Source organism: Manis pentadactyla, chromosome 18 (genome assembly GCF_030020395.1).
Source record: "Manis pentadactyla isolate mManPen7 chromosome 18, mManPen7.hap1, whole genome shotgun sequence".
Classification (NCBI taxonomy): Eukaryota; Metazoa; Chordata; class Mammalia; order Pholidota; family Manidae; genus Manis; species Manis pentadactyla.
This window is the reverse complement of record NC_080036.1, coordinates 16386360-16406871: the sequence shown is the minus strand read 5'-3', so window position 1 is coordinate 16406871 and position 20512 is coordinate 16386360. Positions and strand designations below refer to the sequence as shown.

Genomic DNA, 20512 nt, shown 5'->3' with positions numbered 1-20512 from the left:
AATGTTAAAAGTATTAAAACTTTGAGAAAGACTATTTCAAAGGAAAGCTTACCCTAAGGAGATGGTTAAATAATAATAGAACTCATAATGAGCAATCAGATTATAATCTAGTGCTTTTTTTCCCCTTTATCATCCCCCTGCCCCACAGTGTATACTCCCCTGATCGGTGTGTGGACGAAGGAGTTATTCAGAATATAAAATGTTTTAAAAAAGAAAAGCTAAACCTTGGGCAGTGACTAGAAAGAACTTTTAATGTTACAGGGAGAAAAAAATGGGAGTTTAGCCACCTGCATGCTTGGAATTTTGTCCAGAAAGAAGTAATGAAGAATTTAACGGACTGGGGGAAAGGCCACTTGTGAATTCTCAAGTTCAAATTATGCACATGGTAGGGAATGACTTCAGGCAGGGACCTCTACAGAAGGGAGCGGATTCCAGAATGCTGGTACTCGCAGTTCTTTGGGCGTATGGTATGGAAGTTGAAGGACAGTGTTAGAACACGGAGTCAAGTCAGAGTAGACATAGCCTTGAGTAGAAGGCTCCCTGCTGCAGAATGCCACTAGGAAGTAGGCAGCTTCCATTTTCAATTGGCCAGACTTCGCAGAAAAGGTCTGTCTGTGTTGTGCTGCCTACCTAGAAAATCTTTTCATTGGAAGGCTTTACCCTTTTTGTAGAAGAGGAAAATGTTCAAAAAGAAAAAGTGGCATCAAAAATTTGTATAAACAGCAAGTTTCGGGACCATTGGAGGGGTCATCTTGTCCCCCAACCCTCCCTTTGCCAATGACATCTATATCTGTCCTCACTGTGTGTGAGGTTTATGGGAATGAACTAATATTCTCTAGCTAGAGGTAAAGAAAAGATTGTAGAAATGTTCAAAAAGAAAAGTGGAATCAAAAATTTGTATAAACAGCAAGGTTCAGAACCATTGGAGGGGTCATCTTGTCCCCCAACCCTCCCTTTGCCAATGACATCTATATCTGTCCTCACTGTGTGTGAAAACTGCTTCTGCATAGCTGCTCTTTCATTCAGGCATTTGACAGGCAAGATCTTACTATTACCATCTAACGTTCTCATCAGTTTTAACTTAGCAACCATAGTTATTTTAAATTGCCTGTCCGATAATTCCAACATCTGTGTCATAGCTAAGTCTGGTCTGATGCTTGTTTTTGTCTCTTCTATTGTTTTTTCTTGCCTTTTAGTGTGTCTTGTAATTTACTGAAGTTAGACGTGATATGTCGAGCAATAGGAACGGAGGTAATAAGTGTGAGGGTTTATGTAAATCTCGTTAGGAGTTGGACTGGGTGTCACGTCCGCTGTAGCTGCAGGTGCCCAAGGCTTCCACCTCAACGAGTGTCGTTGGTTTGCCTCCCTCTCGATTTTGGTCCTCCCTCACACTCCTCCTCGGAGAGTCTGCTGCTCTGTCAGTTACAAGGTACTGCTATCGTACTCGAGCCCTGCTGGTGTGGTAGAAAGGTGTGGGGAGGGCCAGGGGTCTGTACGCTTCTGGTTAGATCTCGGCCTTTCCGTGGGCTGCTCTCCCTGCACTGCAACTTCATGAGTGTGTCTTAGTTTTGCCCACTCACAACTCCCCCTGATACTCCTCCAGAATATGTCTTGGTGAAATGGGGAGAATGGGGGCGGGTGGGGCAGGAGTCGGCTCACCGCGGGGCCCAAGTGAGTCACTTTGAGTTTGTTCATCCTTCTCTACTTCTAAGGGCAGGAGTGATCGCTTCCAGACTCCTTACATGTTAGAGCTGAAACTGCAAGTCTGTTCATTAGGTTTTATCATTTTACTTAAAAAGTGAAACACATCCTATCCATGGCCCCGTGGGCTGAGTAGGGTTTTGCCCACTGGGATTCAGAGGCATGTGTCTCCGGTATGCCAGCCTGAAAATCTCTCAGCTGTGCCTCCGTCAGAGGTGCTATTCAGTCAGCTGAATCTGGTGGTGAGGGAGCAGCTAATGGGCTCTTGACCCCATTTCTGACTTGCCTTCTAAAACTTGGGCAAGTTGCTTAGCCTCCCCCTTCCTCTTCCTCTTAGACCTCAGTTTCCTCCCATGAAAAATGGGGGAATTAGACCATAGTTCCTGGGGTCCCTCTCTTTTAAAAATGCTTGCCAGTAAACTGTTCTTAAAGGAGGTGATTCCCTGCTGCTTGTGATTTTATTTTACCTTTGGATTCATGTGGAATAGTGGTTTTCACAGTGTGGACTCTTGGGGGTCCTCAAGACCATTTTAGGTGCCCATGAGGTCAAAACTAATTTCCTGACAGTACTAAGATGTTCCTGCCTTTTTAACAGCACTGACATTTGCACCGACGGTGTCAGAGCAGGGGCAGGCACAGCTGCTGACACTTTGGCATTAATTAAGGCAGTGGCCCCAGAGGGTGCAGGAACTCATGTTCTCCACCACCAGACAGTCTCAGTATGGAGAATTCTACTTCCGTTTAGGAAAGTCTTTGACAAAGTAGTAAAATTAATTTTATTTAACCTTACCCCTTTGAGTGTATACCTTTTTAATATTCTGTGGGATGGGAAAAAAGCATTCCTACTGCATACCAAACAAAGTGTTATGATTAAATCGAGGAGACGCACTTCAACAATTCATTTGAGCTAAACCGGCAGCTTTTTTTGTGGAACATCATTTTTACCTGAAAGATTGACTGGCAGGCAAATCATAGCTGTTTAGTATTGGACATGTGGCAGACATGTTCTCGAAAAGGAATAAAGTCCACTTATCATCTTAAGGAAAACAGTTGATGCTATTCATAGCAAGTCATAAAGTTGAGCTTTCAAGTGCAAATTAGAATTTTGAAGTTTGTGTTTGTCATTGTTTCATTGTAAGTTTCCCAATACATAGACTTTTTTGAGATCAGTGTAGATGTTGACAAAAATGATTTTTTGATACCATATAATGAACTGGGTCAGCATTGGGAAGATCTGCACAACCCAGTAAACCAGTGTTTTCCAAGTGACTAGTGCATGATGTTACAGGGGCACCTGGGTAAAAGGTCCATTCAAACAGCAAGATAGACCACTGGATATTATTGGGAAAGAGTACAAAATGTTCATTAAGAGCCAAGATGGCAGTGTGAGTAGGGCAGTGAAAATCTCCTCCCAAAACCATATATGTTTTTGAAAATACAACAAATACAACTATTTCTAAAAGAGAGACCAGTGGATACAGTACAACAGCCAGGCTACATCTACATCTGCGTGAACTCAGCATCTCACGAAGAGGGTAAGACACTAGCCGCGGCCTGGTGGAACCCGAGCCCTCCCCCTACCCCAGCTCCCCGGTGGGAGGAAAAGAGTTGGAGCGGGGAGGGAGTGAAAGCCCAGGACTGCTAAACAACCAGCTCTAGTAATCCGCACCAGGAGTGCAGACACACAGTGCACAGTGTGCTGGATATTAGAGAAACGGAAAAGCAAAATCTGCAAGCAGGTCCCCGCAACCTGCTCCCCTGGGACAAAAGAAAAGCAAGTGCTTTTTGACAGTCTTAAAGGGACAGGGACCTCACAGCTGGACGGAATCCTCCCGGCACACTCAGTCCAGCATCTGGGAATCCTGGGGAACTCCAAGCGCTCTAATCCCCTGGCAGCAGCACAGCTCTGAAGCCCCTCATGGCGATAAGCAGCCTTCCAGTCGTTACCCCTGCCAGCATGGCCCCCGACACAGCGACCCAGTAACCTGAGAGCAGTGGTGGCAAGCGGCCCAGGAGCAGGCTCACGGGCCAGCGGCGGTGTGGAGGAGTGGCTGGGGAGTGGCCGTGCACACCCGCGGTGGCAGCCAAGCAGTCAGGGAGCGGCCGTGCGTGCCTGGGGCAGTGGTGGAGTGGCCTGGGAGTGGGCACGCCTGCAGCAGCTGCCCAGAATCTCCTCCTGGTGTGCAGCTGCCCAGGCCAGACCCAAAGGCCACCTCCAGCACACAGCTGCCTTGAGCAGGCAGAAGAAACTGGGGCAAGGCACAATGGGGTGCCGCTCTCACAGAAGAGCACACCCAGCACGCCTGCCACTCCCTGCAGGGCTCTGGGCTACCCTGATGGTGACCCCGCCCATGGCAGCTTAGGGGATTAATCCAGAGGCTGCTCCAGGAGTGCAGGTAACTGACACAGGCAGTGGAGAAGGGCAAGGCGACCAGCAAGCAGGAAAGGACTTTGTTCTCCCAGCTGACACACATGCTACCTGCCTACAGCCACCTCTATCGCCATGAAAAGGCAAAAGAATTTGGTCCAGGCCAGAATTATCCAGACAACCCCTGAAAGAGGGCCTTGGGAGATAGATTTAACCAATCTTCCTGAAAAAGAATTCAAAATAAAGGTCATAAGCATGCTGATGGACCTGCAGATAAATATGCAAGAGCTAAGCAAGTAGGGATGGAGATTACAGAAATAAGACAATCTTTGGAAGGACTTAAGAGCAGACTGGATGAGGTGCAAGAGGCCATTAATGGAACAAAAATCAGAGAACAGGAATACAGAGAAGCTGAAGCAGAGAGAGATTCTCCAGGAATGAAAGAATATTAAGAGAACTGTGTGACCAATCCAAATGGAACAATATTCGCATTATAGGGGTACCAGAAGAAGAAGAATAGAGAGAAAAAGGGATAGAAAGTGTCTTGAAGAAATAATTTCTGAAAACTTCCCCAATCTGGGGGAGGAAATAGTCTCTCAGACCATGGAAGCCCACAGAACTCCCAACACAAAGGACCCAAGGAGGACAACACCAAAACACATAATAATTAAAATGGCAAAGGTCAAGGACAAGGACAGAGTATTAAAGGCAGCCAGAAAGAGGAAAAAGGTCACCTACAAAGGAAAACCCATCAGGCTATCATCAGACTTCTCAACAGAAACCTTACAGGCCAGAAGAGAATGGCATGATATATTTAATGCAATGAAACAGAAGGGCCTTGAACTAAGAATACTGTATCCAGCACAACTATCATTTCAATATGAAGGAGGGATTAAACAATTCCCAGACAAACAAAAGTTGAGGGAATTTGCCTCCCACAAACCACCTCTACAGGATATTTTAAAGGGACTACTCTAGATGGAAGCACTCCTAAGGCTAAATAGATGTCAACAGAGAAAATAAAATCACAACAAAGAAAGCAGACCAAGCAAATACGAACTAAAGGCAAAAAATAAAATCAACTATTCACAAAAGCAGTCAAAGGAAACACGAAAGAGTACAAAATAAAACACCTAACATATAAAGAATGGAGGAGGAGGAATAAGAAGGGAGAGAAGTAAACAATCATCAGACTGTGCTTTTAATAGCTTAATAAGAGAGCTAAATTAGACAGATAGTAAAGAAGCTACCCTGGAACCTTTGGTAACCACAAATCTAAAGCCTGCAATAGCAATAAGTACATATCTTTCAATAATCACCCTAAATGTAAATGGACTGAATGCACCAATCAAAAGACACAGAATAACAGAATGGAAAGAAAAGCAAGACCCATCTATATGTTGCCTACAAGAGATTCACCTCAAACCCAAAGACATACACAGACTAAAAATGAAGGGATGGAAAAAGATATTTCATGCAAACAATAGGGAGAAGAAAGCAGGTGTTGCAGTAATTGTATCAGACAAAATAGACTTCAAAACAAAGAAAGTAACAAGAGATAAAGAAGGACATTACATAATGATAATGGGGTTAGTCCAACAAGAGGATATAACCATTATAAATATATATGCATCCAATACAGGAGCACCAACATATGTAAAACAAATACTAACAGAATTAAAGGAGGAAATAGAATGCAATGCATTCATTTTAGGAGATTTCAACATACCATTCACTCCAAAGGACAGATCCACCAGACAGAAAATAAGTAAGGACACAGAGGCACTGAACAACACACTAGAACAGATGGACTTAACAGACATCTATAGAACTCCACACCCAAAAGCAACAGGATACACATGCTTCTCAAGTGCACATGGAACATTTTCCAGAATAGATCATGTACTAGGCCACAAAAAGAGCCTCAGTAAATTTAAAAAGATTGAAATTCTACCAACCAACTTCTCAGACCACAAAGGCATAAAACTAGAAACAAATTTTACAAAGAAAACAAAAAGGCTCAGAAACACATGGAGGCTTAACAACGTGCTTCTAAATAATCAATGGATCAATGACCAAATTAAAACAGAAATCAAGCAATATATGGAGACAAATGACAATGACAGCATAAAGCCCCAACTTCTGTGGGACACAGCGAAGGCAGTTCTAAGAGGAAAGTATATAGCAATCCAGGCCTACTTACCAGAAGGAAGAACAATCCCAAATGAATAGTCTAAACTCACAGTTACTGTAACTGGAAAAAGAAGATCAAATGAGGCCCAAAGTCAGCAGAAGGAGGGATATAATAAAGATCAGAGAAGAAATAAATAAAATTGAGAATAATAAAACAATAGAAAAAAATCAATGAAACCAAGAGCTGGTTCTTTGAAAAAATAAACAAAATAGATAAGCCCCTAGCCAGACTTATTAAGAGAAAAAGAGAATCTACACACATCAACAGAATCAGAAATGAGAAAGGAAAAATCACGTTGGACCCCACAGAAATACAAAAAATTATTAGAGAATACTATGAAAATCCCTATCCAACAAGCTGGAAAACCTAGAAGAAATGGACAACTTCCTAGAAAAATACAAATGTCCAAGACTGACCAAGGAAGAAACAAAATCTAAACAGACCAATTACCAGCAAAGAAATCGAATCGTTAATCAAAAAACTAAACAAAACCCCTGGGCCAGATGGATTCATCACTGAATTTTATCAGACATATAGAGAAGACATAATACCCATTCTCCTTAAAGTTTTCCAAAATGTAGAAGAGGAGGGAATACTTCCAAACTCATTCTATGAAGCCAGCATCACTCTAATACCAAAACCAGGCAAAGACCCCACCAAAAATGAAAATTACAGACCAATATCCCTGATGAACATAGATGCAAAAATACTCAACAAAATATTGGCAAACCGAATTCAAAAATACATCAAAAGGATCATACACCATGATAAGTAGGATTCATCTCAGGGATGCAAGGATGGTACAACATTTGAAAATCCATCAACATCATCCACCACATAAACAAAAAGAAGGACAGAAACCACATGATCATTTCCATAGGTGCTGAAAAAGCATTCGACAAAATTCAACATCCATTCATGATAAAAACTCTCAACAAAATGGGTATACAGGGCAAGTACCTCAACATAATAAAGGCCATATACAACAAACCCACAGCCAACATCATACTTAACAGCAAGAAGCTGAATGCTTTTCCTCTGAGATCGGGAACAAGACAGGGATGCCCACTCTCCCCACTATTATTCAACATAGTACTGGAGGTCCTAGCCACAGCAATTAGGCAAAACAAAGAAATACAAGGAATCCAGATTGGTAAAGAAGAAGTCAAACTGTCACTATTTGCAGATGACATGATATTGTACATAAAAAACCCTAAAGACTCCATTCCAAAACTACTGCAACTAATATCTGAATTCAGCAAAGTTGCAGGATACAAAATTAATACACAGAAATCTGTTGCCTTCCTATACGCTAACGATGAACTAACAGAAAGAGAAATCAGGAAAACAGTTCCATTCACAATTGCATCAAAAAGAATAAAATACCTAGGAATAAACCTAACCAAGGAAGTAAAAGACCTATACTCTGAAAACTACAAGACACTCTTAAGAGAAATTAAAGAGGACTCTAACAAATGGAAACCCATTCCATGCTCTTGGCTAGGAAAAATTAATATTGTCAAAATGGCCATCCTGCCTAAAGCAATCTACAGGTTCAGTGCAAATCCTATCAAAATACCAAGAACATTCTTCAACAAACTGGAACAAATAGTTCTAAAATTTGTATGGAACCACAAAACACTCTGAATAGCCAAAGCAATCCTGAGAAAGAAGAATAAAGCAGGGAGCATCTCGCTTCCCAACTTCAAGCTCTACTACAAAGCCACAGTAATCAAGACAATTTGGTATTGGCACAATAACAGAGCCACAGACCAGTGGAACAGAATAGAGAGTCCAGATATTAACCCAAACATATACAGTCAATTAATATATGATAAAGGAGCCATGGACAAACAATGGGGAAAGACAGCCTCTTCAACAGCTGGTGTTGGAAAAACTGGACAGCTACATGTAAGAGAATGAAACTGGATCACTGTCTAACCCCGTACACAAAAGTATTTCGAAATGAATCAAAGATCTGAATGTAAGTCATGAAACCATAAAACTCTTAGAAAAAAACATAGGCAAAAATCTCTTGGACATAAACATGAGCAACTTCTTCATGAACATATCTCCCCGGGCAAGGGAAACAAAATGAACAAGTGGGACTATATCAAGCTGTAAAGCTTCTGTACAGCAAAGGACACCATCAATAGAACAAAAAGGCATCCCACAGCATGGTAGAATATATTCATAAATGATAGATTCGATAAAGGGTTGACATCCAAAATATATAAAGAGCTCACGCACCTCAACATACAAAAAGCAAATAAGCCAATTAAAAAATGGACAGAGGAGCTGAACAGACAGTTCTCCAAAGACAAAATTCAGATGGCCAACAGACACATGAAAAGATGCTCCACATCACTAGTCATCAGGGAAATGCAAATTAAAACCACAATGAGATATCACCTCACACCAGTAAGCATCACCACCATCCAAGAGACAAACAACAACAAATGTTGGTGAGGTTGTGGAGAAGGGGGAACCCTCCTACACTGCTGGTGGGAATGTAAACTAGTTCAACCATTATGGAAAGCAGTATGGAGGGTCCTCAAAAAGCTCAAAATAGAAATACCATTTGACCCAGGAATTCCACTTCTAGGAATTTACCCTAAGAATGCAGCAGCCCAGTTTGAAAAAGACAGATGCACCCCTATGTTTATCGCAGCACTGTTTACAATAGCCAAGAAATGGAAGCAACCTAAGTGGCCATCAGTAGATGAATGGATAAAGAAGTTGTGGTACATATACACAATGGAATATTATTCAGCCATAAGAAGAAAACAAATCCTACCATTTGCAACAACATGAATGGAGCTAGAGGGTATTATGCTCAGTGAAATAAGCCAGGCGGAGAAAGACAAGTACCAAATGATTTCACTCATCTGTGGAGTATAAGAACAAAGCAAAAACTGAAGGAACAAAACAGCAGCAGACTCACAGAACCCAAGAATGGACTAACAGTTACCAAAGGGAAAGGGACTGGGGAGGGTGGGTGGGAAGGGAGGGAGAAGGGAGGTGGGGGGGAAAGAAAGGGGGCATTACGATTAGCATGTATAATGTGGGGGTGGGGCATGGGGAGGGCTGTGCAATGCAGAGAAGACAAGTAGTGATTCTACAGCACCTTACTATGCAGATGGACAGTGACTATAATGGGGTTTGTTGGGGGGACTTGGTGATGGGGGGAGTCTAGTAAAGATGCCTCATGTAATTGTAGATTAATGATACCAAAAAAAAAAATGTTCATTGATTTACTTTCAGGTTCCATATTTAAACTAGCCTTTAAGAAAAACCACCTGTTGAATTTTGGTGGCGTATCAAAGAAGATCCACTATTTAAAAAGGCTATTAAAATATTCCTTCCTTTCTCAACTACAGAAGAGAGTGAGGCTGGATTTTCTTCAGCTACTTCAATTAAGACAGCGTATTACGACAGATGAAATGTAGAAGCAGGTCTGTGAATTCAGCTGTTTTCTAGGAAGCTAGACCTTAAGAGAGATTTGCAAAACGTAAAACAGTGCCACTCTTCCTACAAAACCTTAACCAGCTTTTTTCCGTAAAAATTTATTCCAACAGATAATGAATTTATTACTGCTATTTAAAAAAAACTTTTTAAGTCTTAATTTTAATTTCTAAATATGGCAAATGTATAACCCACATAAACAAAAATTCTTTGAAGTCCTCCAGTTTTGAGAGTGCAAAGAAAGAGGTCCTAAAACTAAAAATTGGAGACCTAGCTGTGTGCAATTTCTACATTCAAATTTTTAAGGACTCCCTGTTAGCCTAATGTCTTTAGTACTTGATGACTCTTAAACATATTTCTGTTTGCAGTTACAATCTGTGGGTAAAATGAATGCGTTCAATTACTGCTTGCCCTATCCCAGCATGTTTACGATCTGTAGGAATCAACGATTTTTGAACTTTGTCTATAAAATTGTGGTTCTATGGGATGCTGTAGGGGTTAAACAGATTCACCATTCCAATCAGTTTTGAAGACTAGTCCTCTGAATTCTTGATCCCAGTTTCAGAGATTCAAGATGTACAGTAGCATATCACAAGTGCCAAGAAGCCTTGAGTAAATTAGCCATTTGACTTCGTTCATTAGCTAAACAGCTTACTTTTACACAGTATCTTTTAATCCTATTTCAGCCACTGTGTAGATTGTTCTTCAGGCGGAGAATGTGCTAGTTGGGTTTGTGTTTAGTATCCGAAGGAGTCTGAGTTGATGCACTGATCTATGTTTCTAGTAGTTGCTTTTCAAAGACTTGAAGCAGCCACTCTGTATGCTTCAGCAGCGTGTAAAAGGTAGGACAGGGTTGTATTTCATTTTGTATGTTTTAAGGAATTAAATAACTCATATTTCTAAGAGGAAGAGATTAGGTAGATGGGACTTGAGTTGGGTAATCTGTCAAGTACGTAAGCTTGTTGCTTTCTAAAACATCTGTCACAAGTGTTTAAAAATACTATTTTAAAAACACTGCAGTGACCTGTAATATTTTTTGCTTAACTGTCAGTAATAGTCAACTACTATGTTTTAGCTGCAGGAGTTAAACTTGAAAAACAAAGTTTCAAGTGTGAAAAAAGTAAGAATACAAATCATGACTCCTTTTTTTTAGTGTTTTTAATTTTAAGAAAGTGAAATTTAGGCTGTGGCTTTCTCAGCTAAATCTAGTACAGCAACAGGTATGTGAGGAGATGAGCAGATGAACACCACCTCTCTATCAGGTGCCCTTCGCTCCTGTGTTCTTTTCAAATACTCCTTTAATCACTTTCTTTGGTGTTTTTTTTTTTTTTTTTTTTTGGTAGACTGACTTCTCAAAACAGTATTAACCTAGTAGAACTCTTTGGAGAAATAGTTGTGTAACACAGTTTAAGGTTATTTTTGAGTATTGAGGTTTTTTTCCTGATAAGTTGGGGATAATGGCCAGAATCTACATTGTAGTCTTACTAGGTTTTTCAATCCCAGTTATTAAAATCACTTAAGGTAGAAAATAAATAAATAGAAAGCAGTTTTAAATCAAAATATACTATATTTTAAGGTTCTTTGCTATGTAAAGTATTACTTTATTCTGTACTTTTTCCATCATATTTATATTATTTTGTATTTTTAATGTGGGCTTCTAGAGATTTCTTGCCAGTTATTAGGAAGTAATACGTGGTTTTGTTTGTCTTCATGCAAATGGAAAATATAGGTCAGAGCTCATTTGCTTGTGGAAAAAATGTAGCCAGTGGACAAATGGCTTCAAGGCTAATAGTGTATGTATTTGGATGCTAAGAGTTAAATCAGAGTAGCTTTTTATTTTACAATACAGTGATTTTTATTTTAAGGTACGCTAGAAACTGACTTTGTCCTATAAAGTAAGGTTTGTTTAACACATTTCACACCCTGTGAAGGGAATTCAGAGGAAGGAGCAAGGGAATAAAATGTGTTTATGGTTAGAACTTTAAAATGAGAAGCTGAGATACAGCAAAGAGGTATTGGAGACCCTTCCAGATGTTGACCTACAATGGAGAGATGCTTAAGGAACAGGTCAGCTTCTGTAAAGCAGTCCAGAGGAGGCTTTTTGCTGCTTCACACCGTCTCCTCCTCCTTTGGTCTCTGTCCACCTCACAGAAAACTTTGGGACTTTGTTTTGCTTTCATTTTGTTCCTTTTGGTTATGAGACAATGTCTTGCCTCCCTATGTACCTTTATAAATATTTTATCCAAAAAAATAAGCTTAGCCTATCATAAAGGTGGTAATGGCAATATCAAAAGGAGGCAGTTTAGGATAGTTTCTAAATTACACTGCTGCCTGGTTTTGTAATTTCTGCTAGACCAGACCCTTCAAAAGCTGATTTCCTGGTTCACGCCAGCCCAATTCCTACTAATGATGGGCGTCTTTACCAAATGGGAAGACTGGTAACCCTTTGAACTATTGTGTATTCCATTGTAGTTCATTAGGATGAATACCTGTAGTGTTTCTCCATCCCCCAAAATGTTCATAATTGCTTAAATTATACTCTTAGTATGGGTCCCCCCAGGCACCCCCATGGACAAGGCAGTTGTTATTTAGCAGGGTGGGAATGACTGTTCAGGACCCCAGTAAACACAGTGCATGTGTATGTTGTTTTTTTTTTTTGCTTTCATTCCCTTTATTCTTTCTCTGCCTTCTTTTCCTCTGACCTTTCCTCCTCCCCCCGCCCCCACCCTTTAAATCTTTGGGACAGTGTGCTTTTGAGTTCTCAAGGGGTACTCAGTAAATGCTTTTGAGTAATGTGTTGACAAGAAAGTACTTCTTTTTCAATTATAATCTTCTATCCTAAAATGATATTCCTGAAAAAGTATCTCCTTAGTCAGCCTTAGAAATAACAATAATGTCTGTGAGTACTCCTTATTATTACTCTGTCACTTAGCCCACTTTCCCCTCAGTGCTGGTCCCTGGCAAGATGAGTTACTGTCTGTGCCTCTGTGGGTCAGTAGCATAATGGCATCCCCCACTTGATCACTGTACAGGTTTTATACAGTTAAGGTTCTCACACATCTGCCCATTTCAACTCATGCAGTGATTTCCAGAATACGATTTCTAGCAGTCTGCCCAGGACTGTTTCTCAGTAATGGATTACTAATTGTTCCTTTGCTGTTAACCTGTCAACCAGCTTTCTTAACTGTCTTAACCCCAAAAAGATGGAGACTTCAGTTTCCAAGTAGGAGGCCTGTGCTTATCTGGGAAGGAGATGTAAACATTATCTTTGCAAGTATTTAAAACTTAACTCTTTTAACATTTATTTCCCAAATACTTATATAGCCTTTTACCATGTGCCTGGTACTATTCTAAGCACTTTACCACAATTAACTCTTTTTATGTTTATGAAGCCTGTGATGTATGTACCGTTGTCTTCAGTTTGTGCATGAGGAGACTGAGTCAGAGGCTAAGGAGATCTAAGGAGATTGCTCCAGATCACAGACTGTGGGTGGTGTGTCTAGGGGTCAAACCCATGTCCCCTGGCTCCAGAGTTGATGCCTTTAACCACTATGATATGCCTCTACCATTAAAGGTCCTTCTGCAGACAGGAACCACACATGATCAAGAAATCTTTAAAAGATCAGATTCTCCCACAGTATGTTGCCATAACATACTGTCTAACAAGGGAAAAAAATCAGTAGTAAACTGAGTAAAACTTCACAATATCTAGGCATAGAAAGTGCATTTTTCCCAAGGAAGGTTTCAGGCAGAGATGACTTCTGAGGGTGGTAGTGTTTTTGTAGTTGCATCCCTTGAATTAAAGTTGCCAGCTCATCTTTGCCCTCTTGCATTTTATCATAGACAATGAGGAGAGCCAGTTACACCTCCAGTGTTTTGCCTGGGAAGTCTTCCGAACTAGATCATTAGGGCATTTTTTGCCACATACCACAGGTGACAGTATTGCCAAACTTTCTACTGCTAATGAAAGGCTCCTTTCCTCCAGCTTCTAGTAACTTCTAAAACACTTACCTTTAAGCCTTGCCAACAGCTTCCTCAAAGCCCTTCCCACCACTGCCTGGCCCCAGTGACAAAGCCACATATTTTAGAATTCTTTTTATGGCAGCACCCTCCTTCTAGGGCCCAGAGTCTCATTCGGTTATCTACTGCTGCAGAATTTAGTGTCTTAACCAGTCATAGTCATTTCACTCGTCTGCTTCGCCCAGTGTCACATGGAGTTGCTTAACGGGGGCTTTTCCGTTTTCACCCAAAATGGCTCCCTCAGGTGGCCAGCAAGTGGACGCTAGCAGCTCAGCCAGAATGGTGGGGCCGTGACCCCACTTCCTTTTTACAGTCTGCCCGGACTCCTTTGTGGCAGGTGTTCCAGGAGCGGATGTTCCGAGACCCAGGTGAAAGCTGCGTCACCTTTTACGGCTTAGCCGTAGCAGCCACAGAGCATCACTTCAGGCACAGTCACGAGGCTGCCCAGTTTCAAGGATCTGGAACCTAAGCTTCATCCCATAATGATGGGAGTATCCAGTCACATTGTAAAAAAGAGCTTTAGGCATAGGAGGTGTACTGTGGTCATTTTGGAGAATGCGAACTGCCACAAAACGAGACTATCAGACAATGCCCCATTATGTAACCTTTTGTCTCCTTCCCTTCTTACCTTAGCTAAGCAAATTCCAGTAACATAGTCTTTCCACTTTGTTGGGTACGTTTCACTTTAGTATGCATGTTTGCTTTTATGTGTCAACTTTATCCTCATCTGTTTTTTGCCTGAATGCATTTTGTTTGTTTTTATTAATATTGTACTAGAAAAGAACCTGCCATCTATTAGGAAAATCAAATTCTTAACTTACAGAAAAGAAGATTCACATCTAATTTGTATTCTGGTTTGCATTTGCAGATCAAATACTATCAGCATTTATTGAAAAATGAGTGTTAATTTATTCTTCTAATGGGAGCCCATCCATAGTGATGAAACATAATTCAAAACAGGTTAGAAAATGATTTGTTGTTGACATGGGTTTGTTTTACAGTGAGTCGACTGTTTTATGCTTTGAGGGCAAGCCTATTAAGTATTCGTTTGTTCAGCTAATACATGTTGAGTATTGTGTCAGGCATTGGGCTTACCTTGGCAGCCAGAAGTGGTCCTGCCCTCCCAGAACACGTGTTGTATAGTGAGGAAGACGGGCATTAATAGGTAATGACCAAATAACCGTAAAGTCACGGGCCACATTAAGTGGTTGTGGGTAGGCGCTCCGAAGAGTTTCTGATGGAGAACTGAACCTTGTCTCCCATAATGAAGTTCCCTTTTAGCAGAGGTGTGGACGATGGAGAAAGCGTACTTGAAGAGATACCTGAGTGTGTGTGTGTGTGACAGCCCTGCATGGATCTGTGTGCTGAGATCTGTACTTACATATGACCCTAGTTTACAGACATTTGTGTGAAAGCAGTGGCTTCTGCTATGATTCTCTTCAGAGACCAGGTTTTAAGTAACTACTGGAAAGCCTGTGTTCATACAGGCCTTACAGAGCAGAAGTCTGAGTTTTAAGGAGCCTTTCTTGTTTATGAAGAATTATATTATGCTGAATAATGGTGATCACTACAAACAAGTACAATTTGTGTAAGTGATGAAGGACTAAGTATAGCCGTGTTTCTTTGCGTGTGGCCTGGGGACTCGTGCAGTTCCCTGAGACCCTTTCATCTGAGGTCAAAATGAGGTGTATCTGAGTTCAAAATGATTTTCACAATAATGCTGAGACGTGATTTGCCTTTTTCACATTCCTTCTTTCATAAGTGTGAATACACTTTTGCCAAGGCTAAATATGATTTCATCACAACAGATTAAATACAGAAGCATATATGAGAATTCAGCTATCATCCATTAAGTTAAACCTTTAAAAGTTTTGCAAAAATGTGAAAGAATGCCATTCTTCTATTTTGAAAATGTTATTTTCATAGTAATGTTATATATGTTAACATATAATAGGTTTACTTTTTTTATTTTTAAGTGAATTAATTAGTATTTCTAAACTTTCTGTTGGAACTTGTAGGATAGTAATCACTGATAGCTGTAACCCACATAAACAGTTCTTTTGGGTCCTCGATAATTTTTTAAAGCATAAAGGGGTTTTGAGACCAAGAAGTCTGGGAATTGCTGAAGTCTGGCGTCCTACCTGACTTTGAGTGTGTTGATTTCTCTGAGACTTGAGATGAAGTCTGTAAAATGGGGATTATGATCAAAGTACTTCCCTCATAAAGGATTAAACGAGTTCGTATGTGTCAAGAGCTTATAATACATGACAGAGTGTGCGTTCCATATATGTTAGTGCGTATTACTACTCCCATTTGATAAGAAAGCAGAATTTATGTGAATCCAAACACTGCTGATGTACTGTTGCTGAGAATTTTTCCTTGTACTTATGGTCATCTGTGCTGTTTTGGTAACACATAGTATTCGACAGTGAAACAAATTGGATTTTGTAATTTTCTTTTGAGTTGGGTTATAGCAGAGGTTTATTGGCAGATGGTCAAGGTGTGAGGTTTGAAGAGGCATGAATTCAGAATAGTTTGGGGTGCTTTTTCTGCCCCACCCCAGCCTTCCCAGTCTAGGCTGTCATCCCCAGAACCAAGGCCCTGCTATGTCCAGAGTCACAGTGAACCAGCAGGCAGGTACTGTGTGCGAAAGCCCCTAGGGATTGTTACGGGTCTGGGTCTGATTGTCCTAGACAGTGGGCTGAAAGGAGGAGCCCCGTTAGGGAGCAGCTAGCCTACTCCCTTCGCTTTTCAGATGGAGAAATGAGGCCCAGCAGGAATGATTGGCCCACACAGGTTCATTCTGCATATTAGAAGCCTCGCCGAGATGAGAACCGGCCTTCTGATTTGTAATGGAAAGAATATGAGGCTTAACAATCAGAAGAGCTGGTTTTAGTCTGTCTAAAAGGCTGTAATTGCTCCTACAACTTTGAGCAATTTACTTAAAACTCTGATACTTATTGTCTTTATTTGTAAAATGGAGGTGAAAATTGACCATCCAGGGCTGTGGAAAGGATCAAGTGAGACATCACACGAAGATGCCTCTTCATTGGCATCTAATTCTTTGCATGTGAAGTCCATAGAGCCAGTTCCCAGTGAAATGAGCAGTTCCCTTCAGAGCCTGAACGCCACGCTGTGCTTTGTAGCTTTGTAACATTCTCTTTCTTTTCTGTCTTTTTAGGACAGCCCAGAAACTTGCAGGACCTGTGCCGAATTAAAATTCGACAATGTATAGGCCTCCAAAATCTAAAGCTACTTGATGAACTACCAATTGCCAAGGTCATGAAAGACTACTTAAAACACAAATTTGATGATATCTGATATACACAGAACTGTGGGCGAGGTTAGGAGTTATATTCCATATACTTAAAAGGCTGTTGGCCTTGCACAAAGTATATCCTATGCAATTTCTGATTTGCTGTGAAGTCAGAAAGCAGGTATACACTTTTAGGTTTTGTTTTGTTTGGTTGGTTTTCATTGTAGGGGAGGGATTTTTATATATATATATATATATATATATAAACACACACACCACATGCTTGAAGGTCTTAATTGGTTCCTTGGTCCAAGTTCAAGAGGTCCAAGCTTTCTATACAATATTGCATTTACAAGAATCGTTTTTCCAAAATGACACAAGCAAGTTTTGAGTGGAGAATTTACCCTTTCCAAATTTATGGGTTCATTGGCGTGCACGATTTTGTAAACCAGCAGAGCACTTGTTAAAGTTCGGAGGCACAGTTTGACCTGGGGAGGTCCTGGGTTCTACTGGAAAATGCCCTAAGAAATTTTTTAAGTGATGCTGTCACCTCATTCATTTTTAATGAGTACAAATTGGCTGTTTCAAACTGTTCTTTTCCTAATGAATGTAGCTTTCAGATGACATAAATCCAGTTCTTCTGCTTTCCTGTTGGTGTGCTCTTGTTTTTAACTTATTTTTTTAAACAACAGTAGTACACTACCCAGAGACATTGGGTCTCAACTTCTTAGTTGACTTGTGTTTTTAAAAAAATTAATGGGAAAGAAAATAACTTTATAAAGCCAGTGTATTCTGTTTTTGAAGCAGTGCCTCCAGTGCAATACTCCTTCTGGTGTATTTTATCCATTATTTCACTTGATGTTCCTCATTCCGCAGCCGGCTTTGACATGCCCGTGAGAACAGGAACTGCCACTTTAATTTTAATTGCAGAACCATAGTATGTCAGTTGCAATTTCCTTTTTAAGCCTTGTCTTTTACTTCACTTTAAGTAGAAAACTTCATGTCCTGGTGGTAGAGTATTCTCTAAAAATAGCCCAAAATATTGTTAAACCATTGGCTGTAATGCTTAAATGAGAATTCAGGGTGGTTTCATGGTGTTTTTTTGCTTTTTGTTTTCCTTCCTGGTTAAAAAATTTCTAAAGGGTACAGTTTCTAATGGGTGCATATTTGTAAGACGGGTTAATTCCTAATATGCTAATTAAACTTTTCCTATCTGTTTTAAGGTTCTACACAGTAAAGCTCTTTAGGACAGTTATTTGATTTTCTGGGTTGATTGGGCCTATGTTTGCGGTATGAACATGGATATGATAAAGGGTCACAACAGTGCAAAAGCTTCCAGAGGCATTGGGGCTCTGTGATGGTGCTCTTGAAGATCTGTTCTGTGCGTGATTTGTCATCCTACTAGTTTCAGAAAAACCTTTTCAAATATCCCAGTATTGTTCTTAGTGCTTTGGGAGATTTCCAAATATTCACACACTAGTAATAAATTTGTTGTCAGAAGTTTACAAAATGAGGGGCTTCTCTTGGCCTGAATATCTACTTTCAAGTTGTTAAGGATAAAACGGTTTCGCCTGAGAAGTATAGCTCAGCCGCTTTAGGAGGCTTACTGTGGCTTTGCCATTTTTCCAGAGCCAGCGGTGATGCCTTCTCAAGCACAAAGTCTGTGGCCGCTGTGGGTGCAGAGCAGCTGTGGCATCAGAGTGTCTGATCTGCTTGCACCAGGGCAGTATACAGGCTTCTGAAGAACAGGCAGCTTTGGGACGCATCTGCTTGGCGGGACCCCTAATAGGGTTTGTAGACTCTTTTGCAGGGAACCAGTGAGAATGTAGCCAGGTCTGTAACCATCCCCAGTCTGTAACTGGAGCCTGATGAGTAGAAATGGGTGTTCTGGATAGGGGCTGAGCTGTTCTCATTCTTTAAACCAATACCCAGGTCAGAGTTAAGACATGCTAGTAGCACCAGGGACATGGCATGGCCAGAAATAAATTGTGTTACTCTCCCTAAAACCCCAGGCCCAGGGGGACAAGGAGTTGGAGGGTGCCCAGGGTCCTGCACACTGAACGTGATAGTAACGTCAAGTTCACACGGCTTATTTCCTCATGTATGTGTATGTATTTATCCAGGTAATTTAAAATGATTTTTTTTTACCTACCATTCAGAGATTTCCAAGCTAAGCTAACCACTGGATTTGAGTCAGGGAATTCCCAGTAGAAAGATCAGATTAAGGTAAATTCTTTGTTCTGTATTGCTGCTGCAACTTCAGAAAAAAATTATGAGAGCTCTTCCTGGAATTGAAATTTCTATTTAATGAAGAAGTGTAGAATTCCATTATTTATTGTTTGAGGTTTGATTTATCGGGAAGCTTAAAAAGAATGTTTTATTTTTTGCTGTTAATAAAATCCCATCACATAACATTTAACAAAGACTAAAACGTCTCAAAGTGATTCGTGGACTGCATAGATGAATGTGCAGATCCACAATTGAATTTGATTGGTAGAGAAGCATTCTGCAGTCCATAACAAGCATTTCAGAAACCAGCTGATTGGTTTTTCTAGAATCTTGACTGAAGTGTTCAGGCTAGTATCAAATTTGTCACTGATCCCTCTATGTTTCTTTTGAAATGTATCATTTAAAGCCTATTACTAAACCTTTATAAAAATACATTTGACAAGTACACCAAAGAAACTGGCTCATAAAAGATTATGATCACTAATGAACTGCAAACCTCATCTTTTGAAAACAGAAGCTTTTTGTGTGTGCGTGTAAATATTTGTGTTTATAAATGTACAGCAGAGTAAGAGTGTTTTTTAGATTATTTAATTCTCATCTTTCTACACAATTTCCTACAGAATAATCCGTGCTTGTTAGTTTGGAGGACTTGACTGTTTTGTTTTTTTTAATTCATTATCAGTCATGCTTGGAAACAGCATTTCCGCTAGAGAATTCAGTGTTCTGGCTGTAGCAGGAGAACACATCTGGAGCACAGGGGAGCCTAGAGTGATTTGTCAGACGCACACCCTGAGAGACAAGAATGTGTAGTTTGAGTACCAGAATGGACCATACAAAAACTGAGCTTCTGACTTCCCTGCAGAATTGCTCATTAGCCCAGAATGTGATTGGGATGAGGCCCTTTGCCCACAAAATTTAGCTTTCATGTAACAACTAGTGTGTTATATCATAATGTATTTTGTTCTTGCTTTGTAATGTAAGTTTTGCTTTGGGTCAATTTGAATTAAAAAAAACACTTAAATCTGGTTTAAAACATACTGGAATTGTGTTTTATTTCTAGTCGGCCTTAACTTTTTAGTATTTCAAGCTACTGGGTGAAATGAAAAAAAGATTTGTCTTGCATTCATCCACATTTTAGGTTTGGGAATTATGTAAGAGTGTGATACAGAAAAAAGCACGATTTTAGATCAGATAAGGCAGTTCTCTCCCTGCCTCTTTTGTTAATGCATCCTGCAAGTACCAACCAATGAAGGACTATCACATTCTTGAGGGTATTGAC

At 40.3% G+C, this 20512-nt stretch overlaps 1 protein-coding gene across 1 annotated transcript in view; it reads left to right on the top strand.

Annotated features, from left to right (window-relative positions):
- Positions 1-20270, top strand: part of ASB7 (ankyrin repeat and SOCS box containing 7) — a 51554-nt gene extending 31284 nt beyond the window's left edge. Inside the window, exon 6 of the mRNA XM_036878712.2 lies at positions 16930-20270. Coding sequence (XP_036734607.1) covers positions 16930-17069 — 140 coding nt within the window. The 3' untranslated portion in view covers positions 17070-20270. The remainder of the gene's footprint in view (positions 1-16929) is intronic.
- Positions 20271-20512: the final 242 nt, after the last annotated feature.